The 22,032-nt window shown below is 40.6% G+C and overlaps 2 protein-coding genes and 1 long non-coding RNA gene across 9 annotated transcripts in view; 2 read left to right on the top strand and 1 right to left on the bottom strand.

The window, feature by feature from the left end:
- Positions 1-5,176: 5,176 nt before the first annotated feature.
- On the top strand, positions 5,177-10,684 carry LOC306925674 (uncharacterized protein). 2 transcript variants are annotated; one of them, XM_079504665.1, is made up of 8 exons: positions 5,177-5,240; positions 5,814-5,972; positions 6,119-6,212; positions 7,569-7,627; positions 7,824-7,940; positions 8,746-8,768; positions 8,859-8,946; positions 9,149-10,684. In XM_079504665.1, the coding sequence occupies exons 1-8, from the start codon at positions 5,234-5,236 to the stop codon at positions 9,502-9,504; spliced, it is 903 nt and encodes a 300-aa protein (XP_079360791.1). In that variant the 5' UTR covers positions 5,177-5,233; the 3' UTR covers positions 9,505-10,684. The 2 variants fall into 2 exon arrangements, with proteins under 2 accessions (XP_079360791.1, XP_079360792.1); XM_079504666.1 differs by lacking the exon at positions 7,824-7,940.
- Positions 10,685-11,106: 422 nt separating this feature from the next.
- LOC306925675 (CD27 antigen) lies at positions 11,107-20,335 on the bottom strand. Of its 6 annotated transcripts, none has more exons than XR_013790282.1 (7): positions 20,253-20,335; positions 19,337-19,475; positions 18,905-19,039; positions 16,791-16,928; positions 11,934-12,033; positions 11,609-11,702; positions 11,107-11,424 (listed from the first exon to the last, which is right to left on the bottom strand). XR_013790282.1 is itself a non-coding variant. In XM_079504668.1 (7 exons), the coding sequence occupies exons 1-7, from the start codon at positions 20,253-20,255 to the stop codon at positions 15,889-15,891; spliced, it is 630 nt and encodes a 209-aa protein (XP_079360794.1). In that variant the 5' UTR covers positions 20,256-20,335; the 3' UTR covers positions 15,824-15,888. The 6 variants fall into 6 exon arrangements, 3 of the variants coding, with proteins under 3 accessions (XP_079360795.1, XP_079360794.1, XP_079360793.1); XM_079504668.1 differs by lacking the exons at positions 11,107-11,424; positions 11,609-11,702; positions 11,934-12,033 and adding exons at positions 15,824-15,895; positions 16,137-16,242; positions 16,459-16,560; XM_079504669.1 differs by lacking the exon at positions 11,609-11,702.
- Positions 17,756-22,032, top strand: part of LOC306925676 — a 29,563-nt gene continuing 25,286 nt past the window's right edge. Inside the window, exon 1 of the long non-coding RNA XR_013790285.1 lies at positions 17,756-17,865. This is a non-coding gene — a long non-coding RNA (uncharacterized lncRNA). The remainder of the gene's footprint in view (positions 17,866-22,032) is intronic.

Here is a 22,032-nt window from a genome sequence, read left to right as displayed (position 1 = left end):
CTGCAATAAGACTGCAATACAAGTACTTCCACAGTCGCACACTAAGTTGGTGTGTACATGATCTTACACAAATGAAACTGAAATTCTGGGTGATTCTTTTGTTTTTGTTTGTTTCTTTTTACTTTACTTCCACACTACTGAAAAGAGACAATGCCTTGTTTCAAATTTGAGTGTATATTGCTTTTAGTTATTCAAGGCCTTTGACCTGGCATAGAATGTGGAATATTGCTTTTTTGTGTGTGGCTGGTATAGGGTTGGGTAGGATTACTTTTGAAAGTTAACTGGGGGCACAGTCTGTGGCGCTGTCGCCTCACAGCTAGAAGGTCCTAGGTTCGATTCCCGGCAAAAGGGCCTTTCTGTGTGGAGTTTGAATGTTCTCCCCTTGTCCCCTGGGGTAGGTACCCGTGCAAAAAACATGCAGTAATCCTGGTCTCTATACTGCCTCCCCCTGGCCAGCCTGATGGAGGGGAAAGGAACTGGTTGGAATAACGTGTTCCTTCCACGGCGAGCAACGTCCAACCAGGGAAACACCCCCCTGTCAGGTGAAAAGAAGTGGCTTGGACTCCTTATTGAAGGATGCATGAGGTCAGTCCGTTGCTCTCCCCAGGTTGGCAGAAGGAGTGTAGCGCCCAGGATTACATTAGATTAGAAAATCATTGACAGTGGGTGAAAAAAAAATGGGTTACACAAATCGTAGGATAATTATTTTTTAAACAAAAGAAAAGAAAGTTAACCTGTCACAAGTTACTGCTTATCTGCTGAGAAATATTAGTAATGTAATTCACTAGAAGGTTCAAGCTCATTAAAGTGATTGGATTACTTTCAGTTACCGTTGGACTATTTTGCAACAAATCAATATATCAAGGAGAATGTGAAATGTATTGTAATTTAGACTGTGATGTGACTTGCATTATTATCATCACTTACAGCCACGACAGTCAACCATTGCAAAGTGATCTATAATACAAGAATAATGCATAATTCAACAACAGGTAATCCAACAAGAAATGATATTTAAAATAAATAACTGATGTCAGTTAGCAACTTAATGTAATGGGGTTACTGTACAGTAGAGCCATGTGTTTAGTGACTACCCAACCCCATGGTGACTGGACAGAATCCCTGAACACGTCAAAATGAAAGCGGGTTTGGCTAAAGCTTCAGTGCAGAGATGTGTCGTGTTGAAGAGAGGGGAAGAATAAAACATGGAGCTGAGCAATACCGTCATCTGTGTAACTGTTTATTTGACATACTACTGTAGTTTAGTTTCAGTAGTTTGTATAGTATCGCACTCCCCCCACATGCACAACTGAACACAAATGAACATAGGCCCATGCACGCACGCACACACACACACACACACACACACAGACACTTCAACCATAGGCCTATAGCAAAGGGGCGAAAAGGAAGTCTGTTTATAATGAACTAAACAAATATTTCTAAAAGTAAGTTTTACTGAAATACATGGGCTTTGTTTATCCATTTTTTCCATAACAGGAAAAGAACATAATTTAAAAGCTAAATGGACCCACAAATGTATTTCAGTCATAAAACTTGATGGTGACAATATGATAAGTAGTGGATTTTGGAGATTCGTGTTTTTGTTCTGTGTGAAAGTCAAACAAGATATAACTCATTTTTGGTCTCTCTGACTCTCTCATCCCACTGCTTTCAAAAGAGCAAAACAGCTGCAGTATGCGATGTGATCATTTTACACTATTTCTGCGCAGACAGACCCTGAAGTCATGTCTGACTCAGGTTTTACAGTACGTATGCTGCTACCACAGGAAGTCCACTGCACATTTCTGAGTGTTCATTAAAGTTGGACAGCTTAAAAATGACATTGTGAGGGTACATTTTTGCACTCTTAACCCATTTTGGGCGGGAACCCCTTCTGGTGTTAGCATTAACGACTGACATAGAAACATAGCTTTTTCAGAAAACTGTCAGGATGTAGAAGACATTTTTAGAATCTGATCTCAGGTCAAAATATTAAGTGAACACATGATTCTGCAGTGGATTGAGACGTTAAGAGTTTCGAGTCTGACGGAGTGGCGTGTCAGAAGCTCTAGGCTTGCGATGGTAGCGTGGGTGGATGGGACATGTTTAGAGGAAGCGGTTACCTGAACAGCTGAAGGAAGAGTGACACAGATGAGCGGTTGACAAAAGAGAGGGAGATATAGTAGGCCACACCTTGAACACATGTACCGGTACTTCATTTGAACTTATTACAGTTGAACAATACAAGCAGAATAACTTGTTGCAGGTTTTCAGGAGCTCAAGGTAAAACAACACTTTCTTATGTATGTTTCCTCACACAAAATTGCATACTAGAAGGTTGTGTAGCCTTTCATTGCCACTTACTGTTTTCACAGGAGTATATAGGCTATGCAGTGCAGTCTTCTATAATGGGTGCTGCAGTGCAATGTGTTGTGCTTATCCTGACTTTATCTGCACAGCTGGGGCTCACCTCTTCTCTGGTAATCTTTTCCCCTCGTTGTGTATTTTGACTCAATTACTTCACCACGAATGGATGATAGCATCTTTTGTCATTTGCATTCAAAGAATAAGGAATAAATAATATTTACAGACTATAACATATACATGCAATTGTTTAGACAATGACTGGATATATGCAGTATGTGTGTACACACACACACACACACACACACACCCTTATACTTGTATAGACATTGACTATATAGTATACAATATATACTGTAGTATATGAGAGAGAGGGCAGTGGATGGATGGCTAGATAGATGGATAGATAATAGATGGATATTTGGCAAGCATTCTATTGTAATTGTAGTCCACCAGTTTAGAAGTATTCTTGTTTATTTAACAATTCATTGTTTAATTAAGATCTGAGGCCGATTCTACAAATGCCTTCAAAATCAGTAGTTCTCACACTTTAGAGATTTTTCTAAAATGTTCAAAAATAGCAGATGAGCTTGTATATCTGCTATTTTTTTAATAGCCAATGCTAAAATCTAATTACATTTAATGGGATAAGGGTGAGCTGTGTATCATGAGTTCTACAGGCCATTTTAATGTCATTGACATTATACGGAAACCGTTTGATTGAGTTTACAGATTAAGAGGAACTCCAGGGAGTGTAAACTGTGCCCACCAGGTAAGAAATAACACCATCGCCCATCTGCTGGCTAACTTGTTTTTCTGACTATTTTTCTTCTTGGTCTGACTCACTTCCTTGACGTAGGTTATTCTGAATCAACGGTTAGTGAATAATGCTGATTTTTCAGGAAAGAAGTATGACTAAACGCAAAATAGAAATAGCTGTTTTTGTTTGCCTCTTGTCCTCTCTGCCTCCGTCTACTATTTCAGTGTTTGCAAGAGTTTCTGTTGCTTGACTAGTTGTTTCAAGGATGTCTCATCTTAGGAACCTCTTACAGTATGTTTTTTGACACACACACACACTGTCTTGATGAAAAACGACGCAAGCTGCACACAGCGCTCCATACTGTAATAACCACATCCTTGATTAGTAGTATGCAGCCTGCTGCAGTTCCAAGCATTGCTCTTCACTCAACTGCCAACACTGCCTTTGACTGAATGGATCTACCACAATACTCCTATTTATATTCATATAGTATAGTAGGCCTATAGTTATTGATACTAGATCACAAAAGTGCCACAAAAAACTTTGAACACTGCTGAAATGTGTCCGGAAGAGTAAATAAGAGAAAATACAAAGCAATAGGTTGAGAGCCGTGTTAAATGATTTTAAGTCACATTGATGTGTGCATGCCCACACTAATGCATGCAGAGTTTAACTGTAGACACTGAGGATTGTACTGTGCACTAGTGTGCAGGTGGAAGGAGAGCCAGGTGGCTATACAGCCAGAGAACCTTGTTTAACCGAGAAGTCACAGTTTCCTGCAGCCAAAGGAAGTGATGCGTGACACTGAACTCTTCACCCGCTTCCCTTATGAGTTATTAAGTAGAACAGTACAAGGGAGCTATATTAGGCCCCAGCCTTTTTCCCCTTTAAACCAAATATCTTTACAAAGATTTTTGCGGGCGCCCGCTGGCCCAGTGGTCCAGGCGCATGCCACATATAGGCTCTGGCCTGACAGCGCGTCACGTGTTCGAGTCCCGTTCATGACGACCTTTGCTGCGTGTCTCTTCCCCGCCCCCCCCCTCTCTCCCTCTTTCCTGTCATTCTCCACTTGTATCTATCAATAAAGGCAGAAAAGCACAAAACAAATCTTACAAAATAAATAAAATAAAAAAAGCAGATTTTCAAGCTCACATTGCGATGTGTTGTGAGCTTGTAGACCGGCTATTTTCACTGAATGTTCGCCCCTAAACTAGGGTCCATGTGGTTAAAGGACCACTTCACCCATTTTCAACCTAGATTGGTCCTCACTACTGCTCATTATAATACAATATGGTACCATTTATGAGGAGGGCTGTGGACAGTTCAGATACCTACCAGTGACATCATTGGTAGGCACTACTGTAGGTAGGTTTGGTTTGGAAATTTCCATGTTAAATTAATGGGAGAACTGGCTTTTATTATAGCATGCTAACCTTCCAGGAATAGAAATCTTGCCGTTTCAATCAGCTTGGATTCCCCATCGATGATGTCACTGGCAGTCGAGTTACTGTCCACAGCCCTCCTCTGAGACTGGCCAAAACGGTACCTTATGATAGTGAGGAGGACCTATTAGATGAAAATAGTTGAAGTAAGTTTACAGTAAGTGTATTGAGTCAAAGGCCATGATGTCACAAATATCAATCACTGTATTGATTGATTGAAGTATTTATTAACAGTTTGCAGAATTACAGTACATTTCAAGCATGACTCAATACAAAAACTGTTAACTGTGAGTGGACCATAAAAGCATTACACTTGTTTACAATAGGGCCCACCGTTTTCAATTCATCAAAACATTTAGAGACGTACAAATATACACTTCTATATAGCCAAAAGAAAATCATAGAGGCAAAAGGGAAAAAACAAAGGGTGAGGGGAAAAAGGGGGTGGGTGGGGGGGGGGGGGGGGGGGGGAGTACTGCTGTTGTACAAGTGAATGTGAATGAAGTGTTACATATTCATACTCTGAAGATTATACAGTATTTGTTTTCCTTCAGGTGAATACCAGACATCTTGTTGGGTGTGTGTACCCTGTGGTGATAATACCTACACTGCATTGTGGAATCGTGAAACTAGCTGTCACTACTGCTCAGCCTCCAGAGACTGTATGCCGGGTAAAAACGACTTTATTCTCATTACTTCCGTGAGTCCGCCAGTCTGTCCGTCAGTCCGTCTGTCTGTGAACAGCTAATCTCAGGCAATCAGGGTGGCAGTGGCTCAGGGTAGAGTTGCCGGTTAATAATTATACATAATGAATACATATTTAAATACTATACAGCGCAGTGTAGTATTTAAATTTGTATTCATTATTAACCAGTCACAAAAACTTTACCGTATTTATAATTGCATCATAAAGTTGGAGGAACAGATAAGTCCACAAAGTATACATTTTTATTATCTTTATATTTGCTGTGTGTGTGTGTGTGTGTGTGTGTGTGTGTGTGTGTGTGTGTGTGTGTGTGTGTGTGTGTGTGTGTGTGTGTGTGTGTGTGTGTGTGTGTGTGTGTGTGTGTGTGTGTGTGTGTGTGTGTGTGTGTGCATGCATATGTATAACCAATAAATATAATAATAAATGTTCTCCCAATTTGATTGTTATTCAAATGCATTCTTTTTTATAATCGATTCATTTGATTTGTTCGATTACCTGTTGCACCCATAGACTGAATACTTTGTTCTGTCTGTCTCAGATTTCCATCTGATGGTGGTGCAGGAATGCAACAGAACATCCAACCTCAGGTGTGTCTGTGAAGCAGGTTTCAATTGCATCGACACCGACTCGCACACAGGAAACTGTCGAGAATGCAAGAGAGCGCAAAAGGTCTCTGAGACAAAGACAATCACATCCGGTAAGGATTCAAGAATAAGGAAGAATAAGGAAGGGGAGGGCATTCCAGTTTTATGAGGAGATGACTAAGATTATGAATGTTCTTTTGTTCTATAACGGACACAGTGAGTCATGTGACTGACTGTTGGTTTTCCTGTTTTCTACTAGCACCGGATGGGATTGGGATCACAGTCCTCCAGACTAGAGTTTCACTTTCCACAGAACATTCAAGCACTTCCACCAAACGCTGCCAACCTCCACAGTGAGTCCTGTACTTACTACTCCCCCCCCCCCCCCCCCCCCCCCCCCCAGGGGACTATATTAGGCGGCCCCCTACTTCCCAAACTATATTTCTTACCCACAGATATTTTAATGTCCTCTTTTTAATACCCTCCTTTCGACAAAACTATCAGTTGTTCAAAGCCGAGCATTTCTGAGCTAAAATGTGATACCAGTAGTTAATTTATAGTCTCAGAGCAAGTCATTCATCAATCATTATAGTTGCTCAGTGTGTTGGTGTAGTGTATAGTTTCATATCACTTAATGCCATAGTTGACCTGGGACCGGCTAGGTATACTCGGCCCACTCCTATTTCCCCTCTACAATACATTATCTTAGATATAAATAGCACGAGGGGCACGGTGGCACAGTCGGTAGTGCTGTCGCCTCACAGCTAGAAGGTCCTGGGTTCGATTCCCGCTGGGGACGCTGTGGGCGCTGGGGGCGTGTTCCCTCCTCCGCGTCATCAGTGCCCATACCCGAGGTGGGGTTGGCGAAAGGGCCTTTCTGTGTGGAGTTTGCATGTTCTCCCCGTGTCCCCTAGGGTAGGTACCCTCACAAAAACATGCAGTAATCCTGGTCTCTAAAACTACCTCCCCTGGCCAGCCGGGGCGCCTGATGGAGGGGAAAGGAACTGGTCGGAATAACGTGTTCCTTCCACACGCTATGTCCGGCCAGGGAAATTCCCCCCTGTCAGTTGAAAAGAAGCAGCTTGGACTCCTCATGCATAGAAGGAGGCATGAGGTCAGTCCGCTGCCCCCCCCAGGTTGGCAGAGGAAGTGTAGCACCCAGGATTACATTAGATAATTGGCACTGGGTGAAAAAACTGGGTTACAAAATCGTGGGATAAAAATTATAGAAAAAAAAAAGATATAAATAGCACACCTACAAGCTCAGAATGCACTAGAATGAGACACGTTGTGAAATGTTAATGTTCAACCCCAGAATCAGGGCGCTAGGGCTCATACAGTTTACACAGTTGCGTTATGGAATAAAATCCCGCCCTGCTTTTGAGTACATGCCTTATACTCTCAGTAATCTGAGCGTATATGCATGTGCAATGTAGGTTATTTGTAGGCCTATTGTATGTTCCTGTACTGCATTTTTCTAAATGTCACAAATGTGTTACAGTAAACTGTGTCATTTGTAGCTAAAATGGTTGTCACCGTATCCCTGCACAATAAAGCTTCTGTAATTAAAGGGATTTTAATTGGCACAAACAAAACGTTGCATTCAGATTATGTACAGTATATTTTATGAATTAGTCTTATACACGTTTCATTTTTATAGGTCTTAATGTGTATTTAAGCAGATGTTTAATATCAATCTTCTCACACAGATGTACATCTAAACCAGTGGCAGAAATAATGGCGAAGAATAATACACAACACAACACAGGTGAGTGTGCTGTGTGTGTGCGTATATATGTGTGAGAAGATACATTATTACATACAATGTACATTGTATTTTGTATTAGTGCACATTAATGAGTATGATGCCATGAACATAAAATGAAAACAAATGTCAGTAAGGTTTAAATATCCCCTCCCCCTCTGTCTCTGTCTCTGTATCTCTCTCTCTCTCTGTCCCTCAGATAACACTAATGGCCAACTGGCAGTCATTCTATGTCCCGTCGTGGCTTTGGGATTCATAGCCCTGTTTATCCTGTACTGTGTCTGTCACCCAGGAGACGAAATGTGCTTCAAGCGAGGTAAACGACTGTTTCCAAGGCCACCCTGGTGGCTATGAGCCAGTTACAGTGCAAAGGCCTAGTCCAAATGGCTCCGGTGTAGTATATGGCCTGTGTTGTTATTGTGTGTAGTATATGGCCTGTGTTGTTATTGTGTGTAGTATATGGCCTGTGTTGTTATTCACTGTCCATCAAAGCAGAGATGCCTTATGAATAGGCCTCAAGGAACTGAAATATTCAAATGTATGAGTTCCGTAATCTCCGAAACCTGGAGATCCACATGGCGTCTTATTTCAGAAATTCTCCCACTGAGCACCCCTTTTATAGTTTCCACCAGGATTTATGTTGTCACTATGAGACCCATTTAAAAAAATCTAGAGTGGAGGTTCTTCGTTGGCATACTAGGAGTATGTGTGCATAGTTTTACGCCAATTGATCCAGTGGTGCCTATATGGTATGGTATATGGTGCATTTATATAGCACCTTTATCCAAGGCGCTTTACATAGATGCATAGTGCATTACATTCACCCATTCACACACACATTCATACACCGATGGCGGAGGAAACCATGCAAGGCACGAGTCTTGCTCAAGGACACTTCGACACGAACTCAAGGGGAGCCCACAGGGATCGAGCTGGGAACCTTCCGGTTCCCAACCGGCAACTCTACCCTGAGTCACTGCCACCCCGATTGCCTGAGATTAGCAGTTCACAGACAGACGGACTGACGGACAGACGGACTCACGGAAGTGAAAACATAATCCCTCACATCCGGCCGTAATGGAATTTCCTCATAACACTGAATCTTTTTTTCTCTTTTTCAGCTATTGTGAAGCTATGTAATAAGGTAAGTGAATGAATCTGTGTATTTCTAGCTCATTACATTCGTGTGTTCGTTATTACCTGCCCCAAACTGATTCATCAACCTTTCGTTTAGGGAGAGAGAGATGGTTCCACTCGGAAAACACGCCTCAGGGATACCTCCGGTGTTAAGCAGCAGCCATTCCCTTTTGCAACAAATATGGGTACTGATGACTAAAATATATAAAAATATGTTTTAAATGTATTACTCTTTATTAGTTAACCATTTAATTGCTATTTTATTCAGTCGTTAATAGATGATTTACAAGCTCACAATGTTTTATTGCTTTATTCATGTCTTGTCTGTACTATCCCTCTCTCCCTCCCTCTAATTATGTCTCTCTCTTCATTCTTTCTCTCCCTCAGGTTCCATCCATGTCCATAATGCAGAGACGGTCGTCTTCAGCTTGCTCAGTCAGTTTCCTGGCAAGGGCGAAGGGACGAGAGAGAGCCAGAAGAGAGGGCATGGGGAACACATGAAACAGGAGGAGGAGGAGGAGGAGGAGGGAGGGGGAAGAAGAGGCCCAGTATTTCATCCAGCACCCTGCACCTCCCTAGCGTCGTCCATCTCTCCCAGGAAGAGGCCGGGAGCGGAGGGACAGACAGCGCGTTCTTCCCCTCCCAGGAACAGGGGAAGGACTGCCACATGTCTAAAGAGGAGGTGCTGTGAGGAACACAAAGGATCCCAGGAGACATACAGTGCTGGTGTTATGTTCCTATAGCAGCTGAACAAGGCTCAGATAGCCAGGGTTGTCCTAAACAAGGATCCCAGGTATAGGGAACATATAGAAGGACTGGGGCAGGATGGCCAGGACAGGGACAGGTTTATCACCATGCTGGCTTGCGTTGGACATTTTTGTCAAAATTATATTTTTGCCATGGACATTTTTTTTGTTTACCAGAAACACACAAAGAGCCTGCCCTTAATGTATACTAGTGCAGTGCTTCTAAAAGTGGGTCAAAAGGGACCTTTGGGGTTCCTTGAAGGTGTAGTCCAAATAGACCATTACAGGTGTGTAAAATAGTGTTAAAAATAGAGTTATGGGGGTCATTGAAAATAAACATTTTGAGAACCACTGTTCTAGTGGACTCCTAACATGTCGTACTGTAGCAAATCACTGTCATAGATTATTCTGAAGAAAACCTGGAGACATTCACTAAGGTCTCATGATCAAAATGAGAACATTTATAATGGTATGTAAGAACACAATATTTTCTTTTTGCCAAGGACACATTTGTCCATGCACGGACATATTGATGACCCCTGCAGGAGAGGCTCGGTAACGCGACGTTCACGGGTCCAATTCCTGCATCATCATCAGCCAGCCCATTGTCCCGTTCAAGTGTCACATTTGTACAGATACTGAAACCCTCTAGTCATGTTGAGACACTTCAGATGAGAGTGTCACCTGAGTGCCTGAAACGCAAACGTATGCACAAGGAATGAAAGAGATACCGTACAAACAAACGTTAGTTGAGTTGCAAAGTGATGATCTAAACTTTACAATTGGTGTTTAGCAGACGCTCTTAATCCAGAGCGATTTACAGTAAGCAAGAACAACTATTGTAATAAGGATGTGTATACAGTATGTGTGTATGCCACTCTATCTGCAATGACCCAATACAGAGTATCATAATCATATCACAACATCATTTAACTTACATACACACAGACATTTAAATCACTATCTACATATTATATGCACAGCTTTATGCTTCCCTCGTTGTCGACCATAATGTTCATAAAATGATCACTAATAGTCTGTACTGTATGATTGCCATTGTTTCTGTCTACTCGCTCTGCATCTCAGAGGTGGGCACATGGCTTCAGCATGCTAATTTACCAAGAAGAATATAATTAGTAGTATTTCCTGAAAAGTTAATGTATTTTTGAGTGGTGTAAAACACTCCTACAACTGGCTTTTGTGTGCATAAAAAAATGACCATGGTTGCTATGTTCAAAATAATTTCTGACGTAATTAAATCACACCCGGGTGAACTGGATGACCGTAGCAACCGTGGTCATTTTCTCTGCGCAAAAAAAGCCAGTTGTGAGATCACATCCGGGTGTGATACATACGTTTATCAAAAATGATAGCTTTTTTTACTTAACATATTTTGTGTGATTTCATTACGTCAGACATTACATCAGACCACAGCTGATCATGCTATATAAAACCTTACACCACTCAGTTCACACGGGTGTGATTTTTTTAACATAGCTGATATAGTAGCTTCTGTCTGTCTATAGTACTTACACAGTAGACCTACAGTATGAAATGCTTTACAAAAGTAGGGGCATTTAGAAAGATAACATACATGTACACACACACACATACGCTGTAACAAAGAAGTATAAAATGTTCAACATTATCATGTACCATAGGACATGTATCAGGATAATGTATGCGATACCAAAGTACTCTTTAATAATAACGTCTAATTTTCTCAGAGCGACATCCACAACCGCTAAACTGCTTCCTGTGCTCTACTTCACACGCTTTCATGATAGCTGTTCAATGATGTGGCGTCGACATCAATGGGTTGGTCACATTTGCCGCACATTTCCTGAACAGGCATAGGTACGTCTTCTTCATCCTCTGTGAGTGAAATGGCATCTGTCTTCTGGGGAGAACAGAAGACTGTTTGGGGGGGGGGGTGTTTGCAGGGGTGAAGAAGGTGTTTGGCGGTATTAGATCAAATTCATTGATATACTGATATTTGATTTAAAATGTAAATGTGTATCGAGCACATTAGGATAGGTAAAACAGATAAATAACACATAAGACAGTTGGGTGGATAGAGAGAGATAAGAGACAAACTGACCTGCTCCATCGTAGAAAGGACTTGCTCGTTGCTATGACAATAAGTACTATGGTCATAGCAAGGACTCCACCAGACACCACTATCCACATAATGTCTACAGGAGTCCGAAAATGAGTGAAATGTAATACATTGAACGTACTGTATGTAAAAAGGTGAGATTATCATTTGTGTTGATATGTTTAACTTGCACATCTATATTTATTTTTTTAACATGGAATATAATAAGTTATAAGAGTGCATCATTGAGCAAGGGAGACAGTTGTTTCCACTTTGGAAAGATTAAGATAACCTTAAAAATGTATGTTGCTTTTTTTTTTAATCATACCTGTGGGTGCAGTGGGTGTGGTGACTTGTTCAGTTGTGGTGATTTTTCCAAGTGTTGTGACCTTTGTCGACTTCTCTGCGTGTAGTTTTGGACTTGGTGACTGCAGGGTGGAAGATGGAGACTTGTTAAGTGGAGCAAATAAATGGCCAGCCAACTCTTTCATGTGTTGACTATGGTGACATTGAGTGAGACAATTTCATATCAAATTATATTATTGTGCTAAAGTGTGTACAAATTCCTCATTCTCTCCCTCTAACTACTACACCTTCTCACTGGTGTCACTGATTTACTTTGCCGAATATGTAAGACATAACTGTACCTGCAGTGGTGTCAGTGGGTCTGGCGGGCATTGGCTCACAATCCAAACAAGGTGATCCTGTGCATCGATAGCCAGTCTTACATTGGCACTTTGAATTACGATTGATATCACACTGTGTCCTATATTCCATATCTGCAAGAACAAAAACACACAACGGTCATTTAAATATTACCGTATTAGTAATGTAGTAGATTGTTGAAGGTGTGTGATCAAGACACACAAATCAAAGTTCCTTCATGTACACAAATGTATGCACGTATTTTATTTTATATTTAAAGTTCGTTGTTCAGTGAGATTGCGGACCACCCAAAAATGTTCAGATTAAAGACATGACATTGACTTTATTTCAGGGTGATGGTTGTATTTATTTCCACATTCCAGAAACCATGGTTCTGACACAGAAAGACAGAAAAACGGAGCATATCAATATTTGGCATTTAAACAATAAAGTCAGGTATTGCAATAGATCAATTAACTCAAAAACATATAACTCAAAACATAATATAGTAAGTAAACAATACAATAAACAAGAGCTTACATTTTGTCAGTGACGCTTGGGTCTGGAGTGGAGAGCTGTGTGAGTGAACTGTGTGTGGAGTGAGTGTTTGTAGGGGAGCACACCTGAGCTGACAATGGCAATCAGCCCAGAGTGCTGATGGCAGACACCTGTGGGTGATTGGTGCAGTTGTGGTGGTGGAAGGGGAGTTGAGTTGTGAATGGTTTTGTCCACCAGAGGGCATTTTGAGGAAAAGTGTGTTTATGACTCTACAAAGAACATATACCAACAAAACATTATTAAATGGTATCGATACATTGATGACATTTTCTGTGTATTTAAAGGTAATTCAGATGAAGTCCAACACTTTGTAACATTACTAAATAGTTTTGACTCTAATCTAAAGTTCACTATGGAATGTAGTCAGTCCCGGGTACACTTTCTAGATATGTGGATAAAGTTAAATGATGGCAATCTGTCGACCACCCTATATCAGAAAGAAACTGATCGAAATACTCTATTATTGGCCACTAGCAATCACCCCCCTGCTCTCATCAAGTCCCTGCCCATTAGTCAGTTTTATAGACTGAGACGTGTTTGTTCCTCCACTGAGGATTTTATTGACAAATCGTCAGAGATGAAAGTCAAGTTTACCCAAAGAGGGCACCCCATACTGGCAAGAAGTTCAAGATTAACAGCATTATAACTTGTGTCTCAACCCATGTGGTATACATGATCAAATGTCCTTGTGGTTTAGCATATATTGGGAAAACTACTAGACAGTTAAAACAGAGAATGAGCGAACATAAGAGCTCTATTCGAAGAAATGACCTTGAATATCCTGTTGCCATTCATTTCAATGATCTTAAACATGACATCTCCACTTTTCGCTTTATTGGTATAGAACAAGTCAAACTACCAGCCAGAGGTGGTAACCATGATGTCCTGCTCAACGCGAAGCGTACTGGATACACACATTGCAAACCCTCTACCCGAAAGGGTTGAATGATGAGCTATTATTAAATGTTATGCTGTAATCCATAAACTGTATTTATTATATCATTGATTTGAACTTCATGTCCAGTGGGGTACTAAAAGCACCATGTGTCTTCTTTTCTATCCATTATGTCCACTCTTGTTTGAGTATGGACTTTCTTTTGACATTTATTTACTTATTAATTAATTGCATGTTGATTTCCTTATGTATTATGGCATGACTTATATATTATTCCCTGTATTATTGTAATTGGTGACTTTCAATAATATACTAGGAATGTTCTACAGAAGTACTGCACCTTTAAGTCACATGACTGGGTTCTTCACAGCTGCTATCTGATGAATGATTACTATATACAATTTGATTGGTTGTCTAAACCTACTGTTGTGTATTTAATGAATGTCAGCCTATTCTCAAACTATGCCTGAAGAAGGCCGAAAGGCGGAAACGTTGCTATATGACTCTTTAAAATAAAGTTCTTGAACCAGCAAGTGGCAGTGTGCGGGTCTCTCCTCCTTCCTCATCCACCAGAGGCTGCCATTTGTATTGCCTGAGGAAATTCTCAACATATTTCTTAAAAAGAGATTTTCTTAACATGAGTGCACATGGCAGCTGAGTCACACAATAGGACATGACACACGGAGAGCCTGGTTTGATCTCACTAAGATGTTTATATTACCATCTATATTTTAGTTTGATAGAACATTTCAGCATTAACTCTAAAACAGAAACTCAAGAACAGTCAGGTATCACCTGTTGTACCGGGGAACTTTAGCGGATCACAAATAGTTTAATTCTGTCTCCATCCAATTTGCATAGCTCATTTCAAAGATGCTGCCATGCCATTTTAGAAAAGAAAACAAAGTTACTATATATATATATATATATATATATATATATATATATATATATATATAAGCGGATCCATGTGGAGTCATTTTGCCCAAAAAGATGAACATGAACTCCAATGCTGTCCAATGCCCCCTCAGACTAATCTCATTGAAAGGTGAACAGAAGTTACAGAACCCTCAAAACTATATGATGGCCTCATTCGTTGGAGAATGAGGCCTGGAGAAATCCTGCCGGAATTCTGTGCAATTAACACCCCAAAGCACGAGACCTGAGACCCCCAAATGTAGTGTATGGAAAATATGTTTTGTTTTGTGTATATAGTTCTGTTCACAAGGTTTGATCATAGGGGGAGCTGTGGGGAAAAAGCATAGCAATAGTTCCAGGAAGTGAGGTACCAGGAACATCTATAAAAGTACAGGAAGTGAGGCTCCCAGGGGTTCCATTTTAGGTATTAAAAAAAGTACTTGGTGGAAGACACTCTTTTAAGTCTAATAGAGGGTATGCGCATGCTTAAAGTGAATGGCACATCGAGTGGCAAAGCGAGTGGCAAAGCAACATGCAAAGTGAGTTTAACATTGTTTAACGTTGTTTAATGCAATCAGACAGGACTTTTATGTTTGGATGTATGGGTTGTCAAGGCCAGAAAGTAGTTTTTGCCACTCGGTAGGCATTCCTGCATAACTTCCGGGTTTGATGATGATGTCACGTGCATACTCTATACTAAACCAGAATCAGTAGTTGCGCCGGAAAACTTTGAGATCTGAAGAAGAAAAGTTTGGTCAAGGAACCTTTCTGAGGGTTTATAGCTCGGAATTCATTCAGAGCTTTTGGACAAGGGAATCTGAGGCCTCGAAGGTTGGGTGAGAAATATAAATTCTTTCTCCTGTTTTGAGAAATGGATTGATTTTGTATTTGATGACTTATTGACTTTATGGGTTACTTGATTTTCGGAAACTAGAAGATCAAGTCATGCAAATTTGGGGTAATACTACTAAATGTACACACACGACATACGCTGTAACAAAGAAGTATAACATTTTCAACATTATTATGTACCATAGGACATGTATCAGGATAAGGATAATGTATGCGATACCAAAGTACTCTTTAATAATAACGTCTCATTTTCTCAGAGCGACATCCTCAACCGCTAAATGGTGCTCACTGCTTCCTGTGCTCTACTTCACACGCTTTCATGATACAACTGTTCAATGATGTGGTGTCGACGTCAATGGCAATGGGTTGGTCACATTTGCCGCACATTTCCTGAACAGGCATAGGTACGTCGTCTTCATCCTCTGTGAGTGAAATGGCATCTGTCTTCTGGGGAGAACAGAAGACTGTTGGGGGGGGGGGGGGGTTGTTTGCAGGGGTGAAGAAGGTGTTTGGCGGTATTAGATCAAATTCATTGATATACTGATATTTGATATAACGATGATTTAAAATGTAAATGTGTATCGAGCACATTAGGATAGGTAAAACAGATAAATAACACATAACAGACAGTTGGGTGGATAGAGAGATAATAAACAGTGGGACTGACCATTTGACCTGATCCAACGTAGAAAGGACTTGCTCGTTGTGATGACAATAAGTACTATGGTCATAGTAAGGACTCCACCAGACACCACTATCCATATAATGTCTACAGGAGTCCGAAAATGAGTGAAATGTAATACATTGAACGTACTGTATGTAAAAAGGTGAGATTATCATTTGTGTTTGCACATCTTTATTTATTTTTTTAACATGGAATATAAGAAGTTATAAGAGTGCATCATTGAGCAAGGGAGACAGTTGTTTCCACTTTGGAAAGATTAAGATAACCTTAAAAATGTATGTTGCTTTTTTTTAATCATACCCGTGGGTGCAGTGGGTGTGGTGACTTGTTCAGTTGTGGTGATTTTTCCAAGTGTTGTGACCTTTCTGTCGACTTCTCTGCGTGTAGTTTTGGACTTGGTGACTGCAGGGTGGAAGATGGAGACTTGTTAAGTGGAGCAAATAAATGGCCAGCCAACTCTTTCATGTGTTGACTATGGTGACATTGAGCGAGACAATTTCATATCAAATTATATTATTGTGCTAAAGTGTGTACAAATTCCTCATTCTCTCCCTCTAACTACTACAACTATACCTTCTCACTGGTGTCACTGATTTACTTTGCCGAATATGTAAGACATACAGTAACTGTACCTGCAGTGGTGTCAGTGGGTCTGGGTGTGGCGGGCATTGGCTCACAATCCAAACAAGGTGATCCTGTGCATCGATAGCCAGTCTTACATTGGCACTTTGAATTACGATTGATATCACACTGTGTCCTATATGCCATATCTGCAAGAACAAAAACACACAACGGTCATTTAAATATATTACCGTATTAGTAATGTAGTAGATTGTTGAAGGTGTGTGATCAAGACACACAAATCAAAGTACACAAATGTATGCACGTATTTCTTAAAAAGAGATTTTCGTAACATAAGTGCACATGGCAGTCACACAATAGGACATGACACACGGAGAGCCTGGTTTGATCTCACTAAGATGTTTATATTACCATCTATATTTTAGTTTGATAGAACATTTCAGCATTAACTCTAAAACAGAAACTCAAGAACAGTCAGGTATCACCTGTTGTACCGGGGAACTTTAGCGGATCACAAATAGTTTAATTCTGTCTCCATCCAATTTGCATAGCTCATTTCAAAGATGCTGCCATGCCATTTTAGAAAAGAAAACAAAGTTACTATATATATATATATATATATATATATGCGGATCCATGTGGAGTCATTTTGCCCAAAAAGATGAACATGAACTCCAATGCTGTCCAATGCCCCCTCAGACTAATCTCATTGAAAGGTGAACAGAAGTTACAGAAGCCTCAAAACTATATGATGGCCTCATTCGTTGGAGAATGAGGCCTGGAGAAATCCTGCCGGAATTCTGTGCAATTAACACCCCAAAGCACGAGACCTGAGACCCCCAAATGTAGTGTATGGAAAATATGTTTTGTTTTGTGTATATAGTTCTGTTCACAAGGTTTGATCATAGGGGGAGCTGTGGGGAAAAAGCATAGCAATAGTTCCAGGAAGTGAGGTACCAGGAACATCTATAAAAGTACAGGAAGTGAGGCTCCCAGGGGTTCCATTTTAGGTATTAAAAAAAGTACTTGGTGGAAGACACTCTTTTAAGTCTAATAGAGGGTATGCGCATGCTTAAAGTGAATGGCACATCGAGTGGCAAAGCGAGTGGCAAAGCAACATGCAAAGTGAGTTTAACATTGTTTAACGTTGTTTAATGCAATCAGACAGGACTTTTATGTTTGGATGTATGGGTTGTCAAGGCCAGAAAGTAGTTTTTTGCCACTCTGTAGGCATTCCTGCATAACTTCCGGGTTTGATGATGATGTCACGTGCATACTCTATACTAAACCAGAATCAGTAGTTGCGCCGGAAAACTTTGAGATCTGAAGAAGAAAAGTTTGGTCAAGGAACCTTTCTGAGGGTTTATAGCTCTGAATTCATTCAGAGCTTTTGGACAAAAGGGAATCTGAGGCCTCCTGACTTGAAGGTTGGGTGAGAAATATAAATTCTTTCTCTTGTTTTGAGAAATGGATTGATTTTTTATTTGATGACTTTATGGGTTACTTGATTTTTGGGAAACTAGAAGATCAAGTCATGCAAATTGGGGGTAGATTGTGGCAAATTGTGGCAACAATCAGCATGAGTGAAATCTTCAGTGTTTTAACTGAGTGCAAACTTTGTTAACAATGTCTTGTGATAATAATTTAATTCATTATATAATATGATAATTATATCACAATTAAACACCTCATTCAGCTACATACCGGTACTAGCAGACACCTGACATTTATAGCTACAGATGATTAGTCATATATGATGAAGTCATGACTTTGGCTAATCAAAGCAGACCAAAACATTTTCATCTATCATACAGTGTGTGTATATCCCCGGTTCCTTCCTGACCTTTACATTTATTTGTATTGCTCCCCTGTAGCAAAAGCAGAGCCCTATAAGCATAGTGAGCAATACCACCAAGCAATAACATTGTGACATTTCTATCTTTCATAATTGCCAATGTTTATCTCTTTTGCTGTTTCAACCCATCAACTATCCCCCGTAAGGGTCGGGTGGGTATACACAGGAATTTGATTATAGATTGTGGAGAAGCCATCAATATCACACACACACACACACACACACACACACACACACACACACACACACACACACACACACACACACACACACACACACACACACATACACACACTTAGGCCTACTTACTGGTCATGTTGCAGTTGTGACAGTATTCACAGCTGGGCTCAACATTGAAGGTCTCTGTGTACATTCCACCTTCACATCTTTTACACTGAGTGTCCTCAGTGGTTCTGGTTGAGCAGCGCTTAACCCGGTACTCCCCTGGAATACACACAATGGTCACTGACTGTACATTTAACGATGGGGTGTCATAAATTAATAGCAGTCTATTGTATCTATCTCTGATCTACTGTATCTGTTCGTCCACTCTATACCAGCACCATCAGTACACCTGGCTTACATTGAGGACTATTGACTATTTGAGGATAACTATACTAGCATCTGTGTTTGTTTCAACGGCTGCTTTGTACAAATAGACAGTTATACCTGACCACATACTAAGACAATGGCAAAAGTTTATCCTGTGCCGGTAAAGCTGTATACTTTTCGAGCCATTACCTGGTTTGCACTTGTTACAGCAGCGTGTGGGATTGTTTATTGGCCAGCCATACTCATTTTCACTATTGCATGGAGGAGATCTGACAGAAAGAACGATGGAGAGATGTAGAAAAAGGAAGATGAAGAGCTGCTGAATTTCCTGTGAAAAGATAAGGAGGTTTAATAATAAAATATTTAATAATAGAAAAAAGAAAAATGTTTTCATACACTAAAGAGAAATTCAAACCTTTTTTCAAAAGAATCTCATAAATGAACAATTTAAAAAATATATATATTCCACAAATGTAACATTTAAGCGGAAGTGAAGATAGCCCACAATGAAAACAGCTCACGCTGCGCCGAAATGCTGCACATTGCAATTGTAGATCTGCTATTGTCATTAGTTTGGGTCACAGGGGAAACATCAAATGTATCTTTTGGGTCACGGGCTAAAACGTTTGGGAACCACTGTACTTGACTTGAGTACATAACCACACAGTGCCAGTACAGACTATAGCACTGTGAACATAACCACTATAACGCCAGGGCTCCACCGGACGTGTTGCGTCTCCGTTGTGTGAAAAAGGGAACATTCCCTGACGGTGACGGAGACGCGACGCTGACGCGCCCGGTGGAGCCCCGGTGTAAGGTGGGCATAATAAGCTTCGGCTTCAGCCCAAACCTTTTCAGTCCAACTGTAAAATTCGTAACCCTCATTCTGTATGTTCAACTGCATTGTTTAAACATGACTGAGATAAATAAACTAACTGTAGTACTGAAAATGTAAATCTACCCGAATGACACCAAACCTAAAGAATATCCTAAGTACAGTAGGCTATATTACTTGTAACCACAAGTGAGATGACAACTTGTTTGAGATGTGTTTGAGAAAATGTAAAATTTACTATTTTTAATAGTATAATGTATCATGACTTACCATGGTTTAGAGAGGATGTAAGTTCAGATGTTAAGATGTGAGTTCCTGCGGCAACGTGAGACCGGAGTGTGTCGAAACAGAAAAGTGCCGGCTTTAATCAATCCGTGACTCATCTCACTCAGGTTGTTATCTCTCTCACTCACACACTCTCTCTCGTGGTCTGTATCAATGACCCCCTTAATGTTCCTATATTTGCGGCATCCTAACCTCCACCACATGCTATCTTTCCACTGCTTGCTGTCGTTAACCCCAAACCCAAACTTCAACGTGCTATTTTCGTTGTATGACACAGATTTCAGCTGAAGTCAAATGCAAAATAACATGTACCAGCATTAATTACGGCAGCTTTATTCCATATTCAGGTAATACAGGTGATACATTTATTTTACACGTTTTGTATTGAATGAATATATACAGATAATGTTGTCCAAGTCAAATATACTGTATGTATGTGTTCTAGAACCAATGGTGGACAAAGTAGTCAACTAACCCCACTACTTGAGCCAGTAAGGTAGTAGCCTGGCTAATAGTCGTGTGGTATTTGAGTCTGGAGATGCTGTGTATGGATCTTGTTTCCCGGGGGGCGGGTTCAAACATTTTCTCACTGTACCAAAGCACGCCCATATAGCATACCGTGTCCCGATTGGCCACACCAGTTCTCTGGTGTAGGAAATGGGCGTACAATTGAGCCTCTCCAGACCGTAATCCGCCGGCAGGCAATTTTTTTTGCCAACGGCTGATTCGGTCTGGCTTATTAGCCAGGCTAGTAAGGTAGGCCCTATACACCTGGTCAAATATTATTATATGAAAAGGAAGGGATGTCCGCACACTGTTTCACTGCTCCCAGGGAAAGTTCTTTATTGGTAACAACGTTTCGATTCGTGTGGGTCTTCGTCATACCTGACGAATTCACTGCTTAGATCAGATCAGATCTTCTTTTTTTTATTTTTTATTTCAAGTTACACTCATGTGATGTACTAGAAATTGCAGTCTTCAATAAAGTTACCTGGGAGCTCGAGAAACAGTGTGGGGACTGCCTTCCTTTTTCACTGTACTAGAAAAATCACACCCGTGTGAACTGAGTGGTGTAAGGTCTTATATAGACTGATCAGCTGTGGTCTGACGTAATGTCTGACGTAATGAAATCACACCCGTGTGAACTGGGTGACCGTAGCAACCATGCTCATTTTTTTAACCCAGACAGACAGACAGACAGACAGACACGTAAACTAACAAAGCCAGTCGTAGGAGTGGTTTACACCACTCAAAAATACCATGTGTTTGGATGGTCTGTTATGGTGTACAGTACCTTGCTGTGGCATCCAGTCAGTCACTGGATATTCTGTTTTGTTCTGTAATTTGACATGTACGATGTAGCTTTGAAGTGTAATTTCATTTCTGCCTCTTGGCCATTTCCCACCTGTAAAAGAGACTCAATGTGTTTTTACTGGTTAAATGGAGGTTAAATAAAAAAATAAAAAGATGCAGCATCTCCTGACTATAGGCCTACATGTCTGTGGGAGGGTGTGTAGGCAGACAAGTCTCATTGGTGATGACTTTGGTATACGGTCCTCTGTGTCGTGTTTCTTCTTGTTTTGTTACTGTAATGGCCTCTGTTGAAATCTTGATTGAATTTACATAGACCATCTCGCGTGCTTTATATTTCTGGATCGTTTCGGTATGATGTTTTTGGACAGAAGGCCATGCAGTGCCGTTTCTCTTCTTTAGCTCAAGCCATTCTAGTACTTGGGGGTCATGCAGTTCTAATTTTGCTTTCTCA

Source organism: Electrona antarctica (assembly GCF_951216825.1).
Source record: "Electrona antarctica genome assembly, chromosome: 6".
NCBI lineage: Eukaryota > Metazoa > Chordata > Actinopteri > Myctophiformes > Myctophidae > Electrona > Electrona antarctica.
This window is presented reverse-complemented; position numbering and strand designations above follow the sequence as displayed.